Raw genomic sequence first — 17,142 nt, forward strand, 5'->3', positions numbered from 1 at the left:
AACTTTTGGTTGGACTTTTGGATCTATGTAAAACTGTAGAGTAGGGATTTTATTTTTAGTGCCACCCCATCTTTATTTCTGTGCTTTCACTGGCTTCCTGATGCTGTATGCATATCTCCATCAAGCATCTAGTATTCTGTGCTGCTTTTTGGTGATAGAAGACTCTTTCTGGGCTATCTCTACCCAGGATGATTGGACTGGAAAAAAAATTTCTTCTTGAAGTTTAGTCTCAGCTAGTTATTGGAAATAGTCTAATCATATAATTAAACATATTCTCAGTAAGTGGTGATAGGCTTAAATATATTTTTTTTTAACTCAGGAAAGATGATGGAATAACCAAGTAGGAGATGTGAGGGTTTCCATATTAGTAGAGGTTAGTGTGATGGGGCCCCTTTGAAAAAGAACATGCAGGTGTGATGATGCTAGATATAAATAAATGAAACAATTTTTAGCAATTTTTAAAATTTATTCTTTTTCCCCCAGTTGATATATTTCTTCACAAATTAGTCATTTATTTTGATTTCATGAGACTAAATATATAGAGGTCAAACTGGATGCTACACAAACACTTTGGAAACTTTTTGCCAGTATAGGTTAGTTAGGAGGTTATAGTTCATGCTATCAGAGCTACAGTGGAAAGGCAAAACTCAACCTTATTCATTAGTGGTGGCTGAAAATGATGGTTACTGCTAACGGAGGAGTTCTGAATTCTGAAATGTTTTCAAATAGCTGTTGTTCCTGTTTCCATATTTCTTAATAATTCATTTTAGTGATGAAATAATAAAAAAATGAATTAAAAATAAGAGGGCTGTCACACACAAATTTAAACTAAAGAGAAATGACCAGAGCATGCAAGAAGACAAAATAAGTTTAATGATGTCAGTAGAAGAAGTTTAATGTAAAAAGTGTAAAGACTACCTTGTGATTGGATTACTTGATGCCAAAAATAGCAAGTTTTCAATCAGAAATGCAGTTAAGTGATTTTCTGTTCAATCTGGTAAAAATGAATCTATATATAGGATTGTCAGTAAGTTAGAACTATTGTTAGTCATAAGTATTTATTAGGCTATTCCTAAAAAAAATGTCTTTAGTTATTTGTTTGGAATTTAAGCTTTCATAGCCTAACCCAAATGTCATTTTCTACATACATCTTGCACCTCTCTTCTTCAGTTCTCACAAATTCTCACCAAAGTTCACACTTCATACCTTTCCATCCCAGAGCTCTTGATATCTCTGTGTGTAATGCTTCTTTCTTCCCCAGACCCAAGGTCATTTTGCCCCAGGCTACTTGAGACTCTAGTTCAGCTCAAGTAGTACCTTTTCCTAGACATCCTTTTAAAGGTGGGTTAGTTTTTCCTTTTCATCTCTGTCATTTTTTTTATACTTTTGTAGCCTCTTCAATGCTTATACTAATTGATTTTATCTTTCTTCCTCACTAGACTGAGAAGTCAAAGTCTGTCTCCTGTTTATTTCTGTATCCATAGCACAGAGTGTAGTGTCTTGAACATAGGTGAAGTTCAATAAGGTGTATGAAAAGAAAAATATTTGGAAGTTTATATCTTTGAAATTTTTCTCAGATATTGACTCCTTTATGAAGTCTGCTTTAGTTCTTTCAGTGAAAGCAAACTCTCCCTCAATTTAATTCTGGTAACTTTTCCCCCTGAACATTTTTTATTACAATTATCTTATTACAGCATGTATTATAACTACGTAGATTTGTGCCTCATCTTCCACAGCAGACTGTAAATTCTTTATAGGTAAAGACCCTGTTAAATCCATTTCTATTAAACATTTTGTTCACTATAGTAGTTACTGTATTATCTTGAACATAGTCAGTATAAATATAGGGTTGAGTTTATTTTTATTTGAAGTATTTCTATTGTAGTGGCTTGTAGAATTTCAATTGTAAAGTGTTAGTAAAAAGTAAAAATGCTATATAAGTATTTTAAAGGATTTTAAAATTAAAATCCTCATAAATAAAATTCAGAAAAAAGTATTGTTTTTGAATGTTTGTGTAAATATGTAAGAATTGTTTTACCTCAGGATAGTATTAGCATTCAAAGGGAGGTGAATATACAAACAGAGTGATTACATACACAGAGTGATTTTTCTGAAAGACTTAGGATAAAATCTGGATTTAGGCAATGATAGTATGAATAAAAAGACAAACTTATGGGGTTGAGTTAATTGAATTGTTTTATGAGAGAAAGGTAACAATGCTTGATTTTATAACCAAGGAAATTAGATGAATGCTGGATTAACTGGGGGAAAAATAACAGGTATTGGGATGGGATAGGAAGAGGTAAGACATTTAAGGGTAGCTTGAGATGCCTTGGAAGCATGGCATGATGATATCTAAAAGTAAAGTAGGAGTATGAATCTGGAACACTGGAAAAGCTGGGAGATTGGAGATACTTGCTGCATAAATTAAAACAATGAGAATGGATATACATATAGATAGATATAGATATAGATATAGATATAGATATAGATATAGATATAGATATAGATATAGATGATATAGCCATAGCTATAGATATATAGATATAGATAGATATAGATCTATCTATCTATATCTATCTATCTATCATCATCTACCTATTAAGAGCACATAAGATACAAGTCAGGAAACAGTAAGATAAAAGAGCCTGTGGAAGTAGGAAAGCCACTGAAAGAGACTGAGAAGGGACCAAAGAAGCTGGAGAGAGGGGTTCATGCAATGAAAGCTAAAGGGGCTTCCAACAAAAAGAGTGGAATATGAACAAGGTCATATACCTAAATATGTAATATTTAGTTAAATTTATTGATTTTTTTAAAGGTAGCTCAGTAATTTGTTTTATAGAATTCAAATGAATCTGGCATCAATCATATCACATTGAGAAAGCAAAATAATAATAACATAATAATAAATAATACCTTTCTGACAATGTGAAATAATTTGAGTACTGACCCAGGTTTATCAAGTATGAAGCACAATAATTCTCCAACTTTTATGCTGAGAGACCTCGTGGAGAATGAAGCTTTCCTTTACAACACTGTACTTTCATATTTTCTAGCTGCCTTGCCAGATATTTTTAATGTACATTAGCAAGGACTTTTGCCAAGTGGGGCAGCCAGGTTAATATATGCTGCTGCTTGATTAGGGAAGAAGGGCAGGCTGGGAGATTCAAGAGGCCCTGATCAAAGTCGAAGAAAGGATCAAAGGCCTTTTGCTGACATAGCTGGATATGAAACATGATGGCAACCTCTCTCCTCGGTATTAGCAGGACCAGAAGATGTGTAGGGGTGAGACCAGGGGTATGAGGTCTGACCTGGCCACAGTCAATTTGAAATATGGAATCCCTTTCACTCTCCTGGGTGAGCCCTTAGAACTTTGTCTGCCATTTTCTTCTTGGAGCCACACCTCCTTTGTGCTTTCTCTTACTCTGGGAGAGGCAGGATGAGGTTCCCTACCATCTGACCAGTTCAGCTACAGAAGAGGCACTTGGTGCCTTTTATTAAAACATAAAATTTAATATAATATAAAATATAAATGTAATACAAGGAAAATATAAAACAAAGTTCAATAAAACAGGTCCTCACAGCTTTTTAAATCTGGAAATTAGGACGTTATTTGGTGACTTTAATGTGAATAGTGTGAGTGGGGTGGTAGAGGCACAAATCAAGTTGAGAAATAGATAGGTGATAAGGAAAGGGACTTCCATGTGTTGGAGGGATGGTATGGGAAAACGAAAATGAGGCGGGCAACTGACTGGCCATGTTCTTCTGGGTGGTTACTTGTAATCATAAACCTTTGCTTCTTCATTTGTAAAATGGGATAGTGATGTCAACTTTCCTTATGAAGGTTAAATTAAATTATATATTTATTAATTTATATTTATACATAAAATTATCATAATAGTTTCTGGCCCAAGATAAGTTCTCAACAAATAATTTACTGTATTTTAGAAATTTAAGAAGGTAGCATGTTTTGGGGTACAGGGTAAAGAACATGAGAGGAGAAGAGGTTTTTTATACTATTTGTTCAAATGTAGCGTGGATGTAAAAAATGAGAAAATAAGATCAGAATAACTGGTTAAGGTAAAATAAAGGAGGTTTTTACATAAAATTATTGGAAATTTGGACATTAGATTTCCTGGACCTATGGAAAAGGGATTAAATTGAATTATTTAGACAGGACATTAGACATTCCTTATACTCCTGGGGCCTCAATGCTCCAGTATATTTATGAGCCTCATTATGACCAAAAAATCTTCTTGCCTTCTGGTCCCATCATCTAACACAATGCCTGGGACACTTGTAGGTGCTCTGATAAGTGAATAAATGATCCTCCTTTTCACATTACCCTGGGATATCAATAGGGACTAGACATTATAAGAATTGTTTTAACCCGGAGCTGAGAAAAAACTCAGAGTATGAAAGAGAGCCTAGGACTCCTGCCTCATACCTTAGCTCCCGTTCCATAGTTTATTAAAATAAATCCTCCAAACATAGCTTTTGCTTTAGCAATTGAAGACTAAAAAAGCTGGTAGGTTAAACTTCCGTGTTAGATTCTGTTAACTGCGGGGAGGACTAGCTTAAAATGACTGAAGTAGTTCCTAAAAAATGGCATTAATATCAAGAAGCTGGGAAGTAATGTGCACCTGACTATCATCTGGATGACACTCTAGCTGCTAACTAGATGACACTCTGGCTTGCTCAAGTAGGTGAGAGGTGATTCATGTATTATCTCAGATTCTGGGAGGGCTCTCTTGGTCATATAATTGCCTTGAGGCAGTTGTGATAATGTAGAGGCCCTCATTCTTTTATTATACACATTCCTAACCAAGTGATTTTTAAAACACATTTATTTATTTTTTAATTAAAGTATAGTTGGTATACACTTATATTAGCTTCATGTGTATAATATAGTGAATAAATCTTAAAATGTGATCACCACAGTGAAGTCTAGTAACCATCCATCACTGTGCAAAATTTTCACCATACTATTAATAATAGAGGCCCAGTGCATGAAAAGCATGCACTTGGGGGGTGAGGAGGCTCAGCCTGGCCTGTACCCTCTCACAGTCTGGGAGCCCTCAGGGGATGTCCTACTGACGGCGTAGGCCGGATCCTCCAGGGGAATGGGCCTAAGACGGCAGTTAGACATCCTTAGCACTGCCACAGAGACAGGATTGGCTCCCGCCACTGCGGCTGCACTCACCAGCCACGAGGCTGGCTTCTGGCTGAGCAGCACTCCCCCTGTGAGAGTGCATTGACCACCAGGGGGAAGCTCCTGCTTTGAGCACCTGCCTCCTGGTGGCAGTGTGTATCATAGCAACTAGTCATTCTGCTATTTGAATATTTGAATACTAGCCTTTTATTATATAGGATATTTCCTTTTATCTTTGAATAAAGTCACCAGGTGGTGATTTTAATTTTTTAACCACCTTTTTCTGGTGATCTTCCCACTGCCACCTCCCCATTTCCCTTCTTGTTTGGGATGAGGATATGATTCTGTCCTCTTAATCTTTTTGTCACTGTCTATGGTGAGTGAGATTGGACACACTTAGGAGAAATTTTCTGACTCTGTCTGAGGCCCCAGATTCTGCTCTGATGCTGGTGGAATCCCTGTGATCCCTGCTTGATGGTCTGTTGCTTCCTCTGGATGAAGCATCATTTGTACCATTAGCTCAGAGGATAGAGGAAGTACATCTATGGGAATTCATGTTGCTTTGACAATTCCAGCAGAAAGATGATGGAGCCTTCAAAAGGAGTGTCTCCTGACTTGATATCAGAACTCATTTTTTTTTCTTTTTTCTCCTCTATGGTGAGGTAAGACTGAATTGGCCATCAGAGTCACTGTTTTCTCCGTCCCTCACCCAACTTCACTGTCTGGAGTTCATAGCAGAGTTAGAGGGGACAATCTCTGAAGGAGGTGATGAGGCCTTCTTTAAGGAGACACTATGTCCCTGCTGTATGTGCTTTTGTTCTTACATTTGCGGGATACTTCTTCATTCTTGCAGGAAGGAAATATGCCATGCACTAGACCAGGGGTCTGCAACCTTTAAGACATAAAGAGCCACTTGGACCCGTTTCCGAAGGAAAAAAAAACCTGGGAGCCGCAAAAACATTGTGACATTTAAAACAAATATAACACTGCATATATTGTTTCTTACCTTAATGCTATATACCGGATCGTGCAGTTAGCTGTCAATCTGAAGGAAAAAAGGACTTTTTCACTTAACAATGTAAAATATATTTTTGCAAATTAATAGCTAATTAAAATATTTAATTTACCTGGTTAATGGGATTTTTGCTCCTGAACCTCAGTGCACAATGTCAGCACATCAGGGCTGTAAGACGTTACCTTCATTTTCACACAGGCTTGCAAGTTGTCGGAGCCGCAGTAAAGCTTCAAAAGAGCCGCATGCGGCTCTGGAGCCGTAGGTTGCCGACACCTGCACTAGACACTAAGGGGATAACTTTAAAAGGCATAGTACCTACCTCCTAAGAACTTGAAAACAGATGCATCTGAATACAATGACAATGAAAGATAACACATTCAGGGAACAATGGGAAGTGCAGGGGAGGACACCTAAATCAGCCTCAAACCTCAGGAAAGGTTCACAAAGGTTAAGTACAAGTTTTCTGGGCAAGCAAGCAGTGCTCAGGCATTTCTAGGAATCAGCAGAGAGAAGTTCCAACATATTAGTAGCTGGGAAAAAAAAGAAGGACTGATGAAACAGATGCCACAGATAAAGCAGTTTTAAAAAGAAGGGAGAGATAGGAAGTGTCAGATTCTAGAGAGAAATCAGAAAATATAAGGGATCCAAGTGCCTGTTGGGTTTAGAAAATGATAAATCATTGTAGACAATGGAGATAAGAGCCTGTGGAAGAGAGGGGTGGGAGGACTGTTAAGAAGCCAGTGGAAAGTGTATTAGTTTTCTATTGCTGCATAACAGATCTCCATAAATTTAGTGGCTTAAAAATGTTTATTCTATTTATTTGCTCTGCTATTTTGATCTTTAACACTTTGATTCATTTTTTAATTTTATTTTTTAAAATATATTTTTATTGATTTTTTTTTACAGAGAGGAAGAGAGAGGGATAGAGAGTTAAAAACATTGATGAGAGAGAATCATTGATCAGCTGCCTCTTGTACACCCCCTACTGGAGATGTGCCCGCAACCCAGGTACATACCCTTGACTGGAATCAAACCTGGGATCGCAGGCTGAGGCTTTATCCACTGAGCCAAACCAGTTTCGGCTTGACTCATTTTTTAAAAACTCACTTGATTAGGTCATTCCCACACAAGATAATCTTGTGTTTGATTAACTTCAAGTCACCTGGTGAGGGACTTTAATTACATCTACAGAATTCCTTTCCCTTTGCCAGGTTCTATTAATTAGAAGCAAGTCACAACTTCCACCCATTCTCGAGGAGGGGATTATATGAGAGTGGGATTCTGGGAAGTCACTTTAGGGTGTGTTGGCCATGAAAAGGAAATCAATGCAGTGATTGTATGGTAAAGATGTAACTGTCAAGAGAATCACATGGATCTGTAACTGTGAGAAAGACAGGATTCATTTTGATCCTAGTGTATGTATATGCATATATTTCTAATTAGCTTTTACTACTTAAAAAACCATGCCAAAATTCAGTGTTTGTCAGGAACAACCTTCTATTTAGCTCAGAAATCTGACAGTCAACAATTTGGCAAGGTTCAGCCCAGTGGTTACACAGGACTGGATCTTTGTTGTGGTTCACTTATGTGTCTGTGATTGGCTTCTGGATTGGTTTGGAGATGTTAAGCTGTCTGGTGGCTGGTTAGTTGAGATGTGGTATTGTACTTTCCAGCAGACTAGCTGGACTCATTCACGTTATGGTAATGTTCTGCACTCAGCAAGCCAGTAATGCACATTGCTTTTCTAGCTGCTTCTTTTATCAGATTTGCTAATGATCTACTGGCCAAAACAAATTATATGGCCAGTTGAGCTAACAGGGCGAACAAAAGGAGTTTGCCTTTTTAATGAAAAGACTAGAGAATGGTGAAAATTTTTGTAGTCCTCTAGATGATATTTATTATGATGTTTTAAATATTAGAGAAATTCTGTTTTATATTTATGTTAAGATGAGAGAGCTAGTTTTTTTTTTTTTTTTAAAAAGGATGAATACGTAGCCTATGAGGATAACTAACTAAATGTGATCCCTAAGAAGACAGATTTTCTGTGACTCAAGGTACATAGAGAAAATTAACCTTTATTAAGTGAAAAGTCGTAAAATTTTTCTAGAATAAATAAAAGAAAATGAGGGTAGATCGAGAAAATTTGATTTTCCTGGTAATCTCAGTTTTCCTTAGAGAAAAGGAATCTAAGTTGTTGAGTATAGTGAGAGAATGGTGGGAAAATGTTTCATTGTGAGTGTTGACTTTTTGGAAGATCTGTTGTTCAGAACAGGAGGGAAAGCTGATGACAGCAGAACACTGCAAGTATCCTCTATTCCTGAGATTATGTGAATGTATTCCAGGATTCAGGAGAGTCTTTCTAGGAAAAGAGAGTTTTGAAAAATGACTTTGGAGGAGGTGTGTGGTAAGGGGGCTCAAATAATCAGAGGAGAGTTTGAGATTGGAGTACATAGTCAGGGATAGCTCTAAGAGGTGTTTGAAGCAAAGGACTCAACAAAGATCAGGTTTGTAATAAATAGTGGAGAAGAAGGAGAACAAGTTTGAGGGAGAAGGAATTAGAGCAACAGTAACAAACCTAGTAACAAGCAGCACAAGGAGTTATTAGTGGGAGAGAATGAAAGAATGAAAATAATTTATAGACCTCAATAAAGAAATAAGGGATTTACAGGGAAGAGGTAAAACAAAGGCTAGGCAACTCACTGAGCATTTGACAGGTATCTATTCTTTCTGCATAAAATCATTCATGTCTTTAGCTCCTCTTTAAAAAAAAAACACAACTTATTGATGAGAGGAATTCAGGACAATGAGTATTTTTCATTAAAAAATGCATTCTTCACTCCTTGAAATTTTAAAGAAACATGGTGCAACATCACAGTATATTTACAAATTAGAAATGTATGTATTATAAATATTAACATACAGAATATTAAAATATGTAGATTATTATAAACAATAAACATTCTTAGATTTTTCAGAGTTTTTCTTTTATAAGTTCTTTATAATCAACTGTTAAAAAGTACAATAAAACTTTGAGTTACTCATATTAGCAAAAAATATGACTTTATGTAGTAGAAAATTTGGTAATTAGAATTCATACTCTCGAAAAAGTTTGTTAGAACAATATTTTCCTCTGAATGAAATCCTCAAAATGATGGCCCTATGATTTATTATGAAATTTTGATGAATAATCAGGATAAATTAATGAGTTTGTCATATAAATTGAAATTATTTAGAAACATGACTGAAAGGATAATGGGATTTTGGGGTTCTATTACTAATTTACAAAACTCTTTACTAAAAGCTGTGGCACAACATGAAAAGGCACCCTACCAGGTCTTGAAATGTTTTCATTCCTTCTGTGAGGAGATCATCATTGGAAATAATAAGAGAAAAATTTTATTTATGATTAATCACATGAAACAGTTCTACAATCACTGAGAGAATTTTTAAGCTTTCTTTCTCAATTTCTCTGCTTGATGTTTTCAATTATCCTGGGTTATACCACTGTACTCAAATATTATTTATTGTGGCAAGAATTTTGTGTTGCACATACATATGTGGCTTACATATAAAATGAAATTAATATTTTGGGGTTTTTTTGCTCAGAAACTGGAAAGTCTGGGGTGAGTGGTTTGAATTTATTAGTTTTAAATATTTTTCAGAACTCAAAACTATTTGATATGAAAATCTTTACTTTAGAACTGATGGATACCTTAACATGGACACCTTAAGCAAAACCAAGACGTATCTTTTACTGAATTTTTAAGTCAACCTTTTATTAAGTTTAAATATTATGATCATACATTTTCTTGCTATGTAATGCAAAAATGTATACATATAAAATCACTTGATAAATATTCTTTAATGCCCTAAATTCTTTGTTAGACACAGTAGTTTCTCTTATGAATTGATAGAATCAAAGCAATGATTTTGAAAGAAAACCTATGTTTAAGATTTACTTTAGACTCACTTGTAATTTCAGTATTTGTCTTAAAAATAGAACACAGGAATACTTACACCTTGTTATTTCACAAGCTCATCCTAGCCTTGCTTGACAAGGATACATCATTTCTCCATCTGTTTTGTGTGGAATTGAGAGTTAGTTGCACTGTTTAAGGTACATTACATTTGTTAAGTACTCTGGATGCTTTGATATGAAAGAACACGTGTCCCTTTCAGTAACAAACGACCAAGTTGTTTGTTATGTGTTTATCCTGGCAAGTAATTAGGGAAAATATTTTTGTAAGCTAAAACTCCCTCTTTGTTTTGGACTTTGCTTTCCCTCTCTCATTGTATATTGATATTGGGTGCTACATCGTTTAAATTCTGGGCATTTCTTTTTAGGTTCACAATATGTAACAGTAGTCCAGATTTTTAGAATTTCAAACTTTGAAGTATGTTACATTTTTTGAGGACTGTAGTCATTATTATTATATGATGGTTTATATTCTTACAATGAAAACAAATCTATTTCATTTTCCGAGGTGAATTTTGAAATTTAGACTGACTATTATTTAAATCTTTTCAAATCACATAATTCCAAATTAAGATAACTCTTTTAGATTCTGTGAGTAAATCATTTTATAAATGGAAATATGTAAATATAATTTAATATTGATGCTCATTCCGGGGAATACATGAGCTGTTGTATATAATACTTCAAGTTTTCTAATATTCTTTTCCAAATTCAAAATAAGGCCTCTTTGGCAAAACAGAACTTCTTCCATTTTTATGGAGGTTTAAGGTGCCTCTTTTCATGTAAACTATTAGGACTGTTTGCATAAACACACAAGAGCTAAGACTATATGGATAACTTCACAAATAATGTCCTATTACAATCTGTCTGTTTCTCTCTCCTCCAGTCAACTTCTTCTTCCACTACTACCTCTGAGCAGCTTGCCTGTAAACCACCTGCTTTCTCCTTTGTTTCTCCAACTAATCAGAAAGCACCACCTGACCCCGTTAAGCTCGGCGGGGCCTCTGCCCTAGAGGAGTTCCACACTAGGAGGCTGGACGCCAGTGGGGCCTTGGTGGAAGAAACAGCCACGTATTTCCACACTTCTGCTCACTCATCGCCCTTTTTTGCATCGAAGGGCACCTCCTCGACGTTTCAGCTTCCCCTTTCCACCCAGTTATCAGGCTCTAATATGTCCAGTCCCAGTGGAGCAGATCAGAAACCTGGGCGGACCTTGGAAGTTCTGAAGAAGACAGCGTCAGCCTCACAGGTCCTTAGCCCCGGAGAAAGTCTGAGACCCTCTTCTCCTCCGCCGTCCTCCAGTGCTTCTCTGAAGTCGAATTCAGCCTCATACATACCAGTCCGTATTGTCATGCATTCACTCTCCCCAAGTCCCAAACCATTCCCTCCCTCTCTCCATGGCTCTTCTTCCACCATCTGCAGCCCAATGTCTTCCAGTGGAAATCTCTCCAGGTCAGGGGTGAAATCCCTGGTGCCCTCCCGGCTTTCTCTTCTCACTGCCATCCTCAAGTCAAACCCTTCTCACCAGAGACCCATGTCCCCTGCATCCTGTCCCACTTTCTCTCTCAACTCCCTGGCTTCGTCTACACTCACACTTGATCAAAAAGCAAAGCCAGCCCCATCCACACCTAAAAAATCTCTCTCAAGTTGCTCACTGAGCGGCAGGTCTCCTTGGCCGGGGGAACACCAGGATTCCGAATTCAGCCAGCCATCCTTTCACGTTCCTTTTTTCACCCAATCTGCTCCCCTTCCTCAGGCACACCCCCTTTCTCCCACAAAACATGAGAGGAGTAGCAGTAGCCTGGCTTCTTTAAATGTAGAGAAGATACCATCACCCACTTCTTTGAAGAGCAATTCAATCCCCTCCCTGCTACAAACAAAGACATCCAGTCCTGTGGGTCTTCCTCCTGCTTCACAAAGATTTTATCCTTTTTCTTGGAAGAGTGAAAGGGATGCTGACCTCTGGGGTCCAGAAAATCCCAGGAATATTTACACATATCCTTCTGCATCAGCCTCCTCTATGTCACCATCTGCATTTCCCACTAACCAAAGAGCCACACTCTCCTCTCCAGAGAAAAGTTTCCATCCTTCTCCAGTTCTTTCAGACCTGCTACACAGGTCCCAGAGAGCATCACCACTGCTCTCAGGCCAAGGACAGAATCCTTCTGCTCCTACCTCACCGCCTGGCTCCAGCGCTAGCTCTGCCTCTTTTCCCAAATTGGGGTCCTCCCCTTCCCCTCACGCTCATCTTCCCACTCAGGCACTCCAGCTCAGTCCTCCAGCACTGCACCCACATTGTGGCAGTGGCACCTTACCTTCAAGATCTGGGAAATCGGAAAGCTCAATATCTGACCACAGGTCATCTGTTTCAACCCCGTCACCTCCCACCTCTCTAACAAGAACCAAGGAGCTGATTTCACCTTGTGCATTTTCCTTGCCAACAGACCCTGAGAATAAGAAACCCAAGGTATTTTTTTGCATGTTGCATGGTGCATGCTTACTTTGAAATATGGAAGAAGATTTTTTTTTTTTTTGCAAAGGGGGTAAAATCAGTGATTATGACATTTCATTCTATTCCTATGAGAAAGTGCAAGTGTGGGGTTGGGTGTGGCTAAGATTTGATATATTTGAACATGGAGTTGAATTATAATCTGCCTAAAGTTGTGCATGTTTCTGTGAAATACTGATTTTGTATATCCTACTGTTATGATAAATTCTTATATTTTTATTGTTTCAGGCATAAAATGAGTTATATCATTGATTCAAAAGCTGGAATTTAAAGCAGCTAGTAGAGATTTGGTGATATGATACATGTCTTATTATTTAATAAGATGGAATCAATTATCCATAAAAATATTCTGTACTGATAGAATTATAGATAAGATTAGTATAAAAAGAAACATTATCTTAGATCTAAGCCCATATTCTAGGCCAAACCAATTTAAAAACTTTCTATTTCCCTTGCCATCATTCACTTATAAGTATTAATTTTTCCACTTCTACCAGGATGATTTCATTATTGCTCTTCAGACCTCAAGCTAAATCAATATGCATTTAGCTATATCCACATAGGGCAAAAGGAAATAGAAATTTCCTTTATATGTGAAAATGATTTGATTTATAATAAACATGAAAAACTTAGTAATTTGAAATACTGAGAAAATAGTCAGGCTGGGTATAAGGAAATAGATTTAATAAAGTAGAAATATTGACTTCTGAGTACTCCAAAGCAACTCACTGAGCAGAGATGTAAAACTGGCATTAATTTTAATGCTAGAAGCCCAGCGTGAGAAATTGTGCGGCCTCACCCACCCGCACCCTCCTCCTTGTGCTCTCCCCCCTGTGCTCATAGCCCCTCCCACCCATGTGCAGTCCACTGTGCTTGCAGCCCCACCCACCTGCCTGCTGTCTTGCCGCACTCGCAGCCTCCCTTACCCACATGTACCTAGCTGTGCCCACCAACCTGCTGCCTCATCTACCTACCAGCCATGGGCCTTGCTGTGCTCAGAGCCTGTGGTCCATTGGGGAGGGACCGAGAGGTGCTCCATGCACTTCATGGTGCCTGGTTGTTTGGTCGTTATGATGTTACAGCCATGGGCTGTTTTTACATATAGATGAGACTGGAAATATTTGAAGTAATGATCCATAGAGCTTATTTCTTTTGGAAAAAGGCAACACGGCTATAGAACATGCCAGCTTCCCAGCTATTCTCAAAAAATTTAGAATGTACATATTATACACCCAGAACTTGGTCATTGCTACATAAATAAAATAAAATTATGAAAGTGCTTGTATTAAGAGGGAATTCAAATTTTCAGTTCAGTGAATTGAAGTAACACAGTTTTACTGCTTCTAATTTCCATGGAGACTGTGTCCAACTCTTTTTGAAGGATGAACTTAAGATAGGAAAGATAAAACAACTCACATGCTCTTACTAATGATGTAGTAGTTCAACATAAAAAGCATGCATGCATTAAACATCCACTGTAATCCTACCTCTATACTAGATTTTTTGAGATGTGTATAATTGTGCTTCTGTGCGTATTTAAGGAAAGTAAGAGCATTTTTTTTGTCTTAAATTAAAAAAATATATATCTTTATTGATTTCAGAGAAGAAGGGAGAGGGAGAGAGAAAGAAACATAAGGACAAGAGAAAATCATTGATCAGCCATCTCCTGCATGTCCCCTACTGGGGATCAAACCTGCAACCTGGGCTTGTGACCTTGGCCAGAATCGAGCCTGGGACCCTTCAGTCCGCAGGCCCACTGCTTCAAACCAGCCAGGGCAATTTTTTTTATTTAAAAAAAATACATATATAGATAATGTAGAAAATCTATAATAATGCTAGAAAACAAGTATAAGGAAATGTTCACATAGTATAATACATATAATTGTACACTAAATTTGATATAATAGAAATATCATGAGAGGCTGGTTGAAATAGTATTTATCTTAATGAAGAGAAAGGAGTTGATATTTCAGAAAGGGTAAATAACCAGGGAAATGTAAGTAGAGACATAAGAAGATTGGCTTATCATTGAATAGTGATAATAATAATAATGATGATTATAGTAACAGATATCAAATGCTTTCTGTGAATCAAGAAATATCTTAGTAGTTATTCAAAATAGTTAAAAATTAATTAAAAGGAACAATGTCAGTTAATTTTATGACCATATGAGATTGGTTATATTACTTTCTCCATTTTTATACACCAAGAAACTGAAGTTCAGTGAACAGTTTATTATGTTTTGTAGCTGTAAAACAAACAAAATATATATCAAGTATTATATTGGCTTTATTTAATAATTCTCATGAAGAAAATCATTGTTATAGAATAAGGATAAGAATTATCAATTTATATAATATTTGAGGCATTTAAAATGTATTATTAGAGATTATTAATTCCTTGCATTTTAAGCTTTCAAAGGAAATGAGATAAAGAAAAATCTAACATTTTTATAATTCTAAATTAAAAATCTTATTTATTTGAGGTAAAATGACCTAGTGATTATCTTCTTAATGCATATGCAATTATGAAATTTATTTGTGCTATGTTACAAAAACCTGGTGATGTAAACATTATCATTTCCTGAATGTATTAATAATTATTTCCTGAACCCTGTGGCCTTGCACCTAAGTCATTCCTCACCTTTGTGGGAAATGACTGTACTCTGGAGGCTTCTTCCAAGTGTTTCTGTTTGTTTCATCCATGTTTTGTCCTGTTTTTGGAGAGAGCTGGAAGAGGCTTGGCCCAGCGGGGCTTTTGCTAAAGCCACGTCCTCTTTTTGTCCTAAAGTCAAGTTTGTTAAAGACCTGTTTTTCCACAGCTCATTTACTGCTCCCAATATTAAAGAACTTTCAGCAATTGCCCTCTATTTTATTTTCTTTATTTCCAAGTTTTTAGTTTTTAGAACTAAGCTTCTAGAAATGTATGATAAATTTGATGTGATTAAAATATAAAAAGTATTAAGAAATTATAATTTATCTATTTTTACCTGATCCTTTGAAATGAAAAATATTTCTGGTAATGGGTAAAACTTATGATAACTTCTGCAAAAGGAGTCACTCTCTGAGATATGCTATTCTTTGTCTATTTATTACTTCCTTGCTTCTTGCTATTATCTCTCCAGGTAAAAAAATATCAGCCTGCATTTATATATATATTTGCAAACTATTTTTGAAGAAATTGTAACCTGAATATAAAAATTCATTAAAATGGATTCTGGAATAGGTAAATCTTATCCCAGTTTCTTTTGATGTTTGACTAGCCTTTATTAAATTGGTAAGATTATTTTATAGATTGATAGGAGAAAATAGACAAAAGCTTTGGGATATCAAAGAATTTATATGCCTTTATGGATTGTTTCTTGTCTTGCTCCTTTTTCTGTGCTGCTAATCTGAGCACAGAGCTATCTTTGAAATTAAAGAGCTTCAGATATATATCAGCTCCACTTAGTGCCAGCTCCTAAAAGGAAAGAGTTCCTGGAATACAAATGGCCATCCTATTAAAACATGAATACTTGAATGACATTAGTTCAAAGTCTGGGCCCTGCTGGCCTTTGATATGAAAATAAAATGGAACAGTAGAACATGCTGAGCTAAATTCAGGTACAAAGTATGTGTAATCTTTCTTTTCCATAGTTTGAATCTTAAGATTCTGAATCTGTGTGCATTAGTTTGATACAGTTGATATATTTTAATATCAGATATAGTTCGGAATAGCATTTCACAATATGTTCAGGGCTGTAAATAGATGGACATTTCCCAGGATGTTGTTCAGGATACTCTTCGATCAACATCTATGTTGTGTGAGATATTTTTAACTCCCTGAGAAAGCCTAAATATCACAAAATTAATCCATGAAGTTGTATTCAGGTTCTAATACATTTTTCATTTATTTATGAAACAGTTTAGAATTTCTCCTAGTGAGTCATGAAGTTGCATTCACTCACCCATGATGATGGTGTGCTTGTGTTGTCCTTAAAAGTTATTTGGAAACATAGCATATTTAAGGAATTAGTTGGGAGCTTTTTAATATTTTATGAACTTGTAGCTGGTGTGATTTTTTAAAAACAAACTATCTTTCCTTTAAGGCATCTAAATATTTCCAAATATATCATACTGGAAACTTGGTGACAACAGACTTTATGTAACTTTCTCCATTTCTGCTAATCCGTATATAATCTTGGAAATGAGCAATATGAAATATACCTCCACGAGCTAAAATGCTTAGTGAGGATTCAAACAAACCACTTATTCATTCCATAAATATGTACTGAGGGCTTATTATGTGCCCAGATATGTATAAGGCACTTTTCAAAGTTGTAAGGAAATATTGCCACAAATAAAATGGCAAAAATTCCTGCTCATAGAAAGTTTATATTCTGATGAGGCACAGAAATAATCAGTAACCCCCCTTCCCAAATAAATACATTTTCTTTTGTGTTAGAAGGACATATGTGGTAATGAAAAAGTATAGCAGGGTAAGGGATGGTG

At 36.3% G+C, this 17,142-nt stretch overlaps 1 protein-coding gene across 16 annotated transcripts in view; it reads left to right on the plus strand.

The window, feature by feature from the left end:
* Positions 1-17,142, plus strand: part of MLIP (muscular LMNA interacting protein) — a 252,609-nt gene that overhangs the window by 125,150 nt on the left and 110,317 nt on the right. For 6 of the 16 annotated variants that reach the window (XM_084889444.1, XM_084889442.1, XM_084889443.1 and 3 more), the window contains one exon: positions 11,030-12,610. The exons of 5 other annotated variants lie outside the window; for them this stretch is intronic. In XM_084889444.1, coding sequence (XP_084745570.1) covers positions 11,030-12,610 — 1,581 coding nt within the window. The remainder of the gene's footprint in view (positions 1-11,029; positions 12,611-17,142) is intronic. 5 more of the 16 variants (XM_084889446.1, XM_084889435.1, XM_084889448.1 and 2 more) reach the window with 1 other exon arrangement.

The sequence above is a fragment of the Pipistrellus hanaki genome, assembly GCF_964339955.1.
Source record: "Pipistrellus hanaki genome assembly, chromosome: 7".
Taxonomy (NCBI): domain Eukaryota; kingdom Metazoa; phylum Chordata; class Mammalia; order Chiroptera; family Vespertilionidae; genus Pipistrellus; species Pipistrellus hanaki.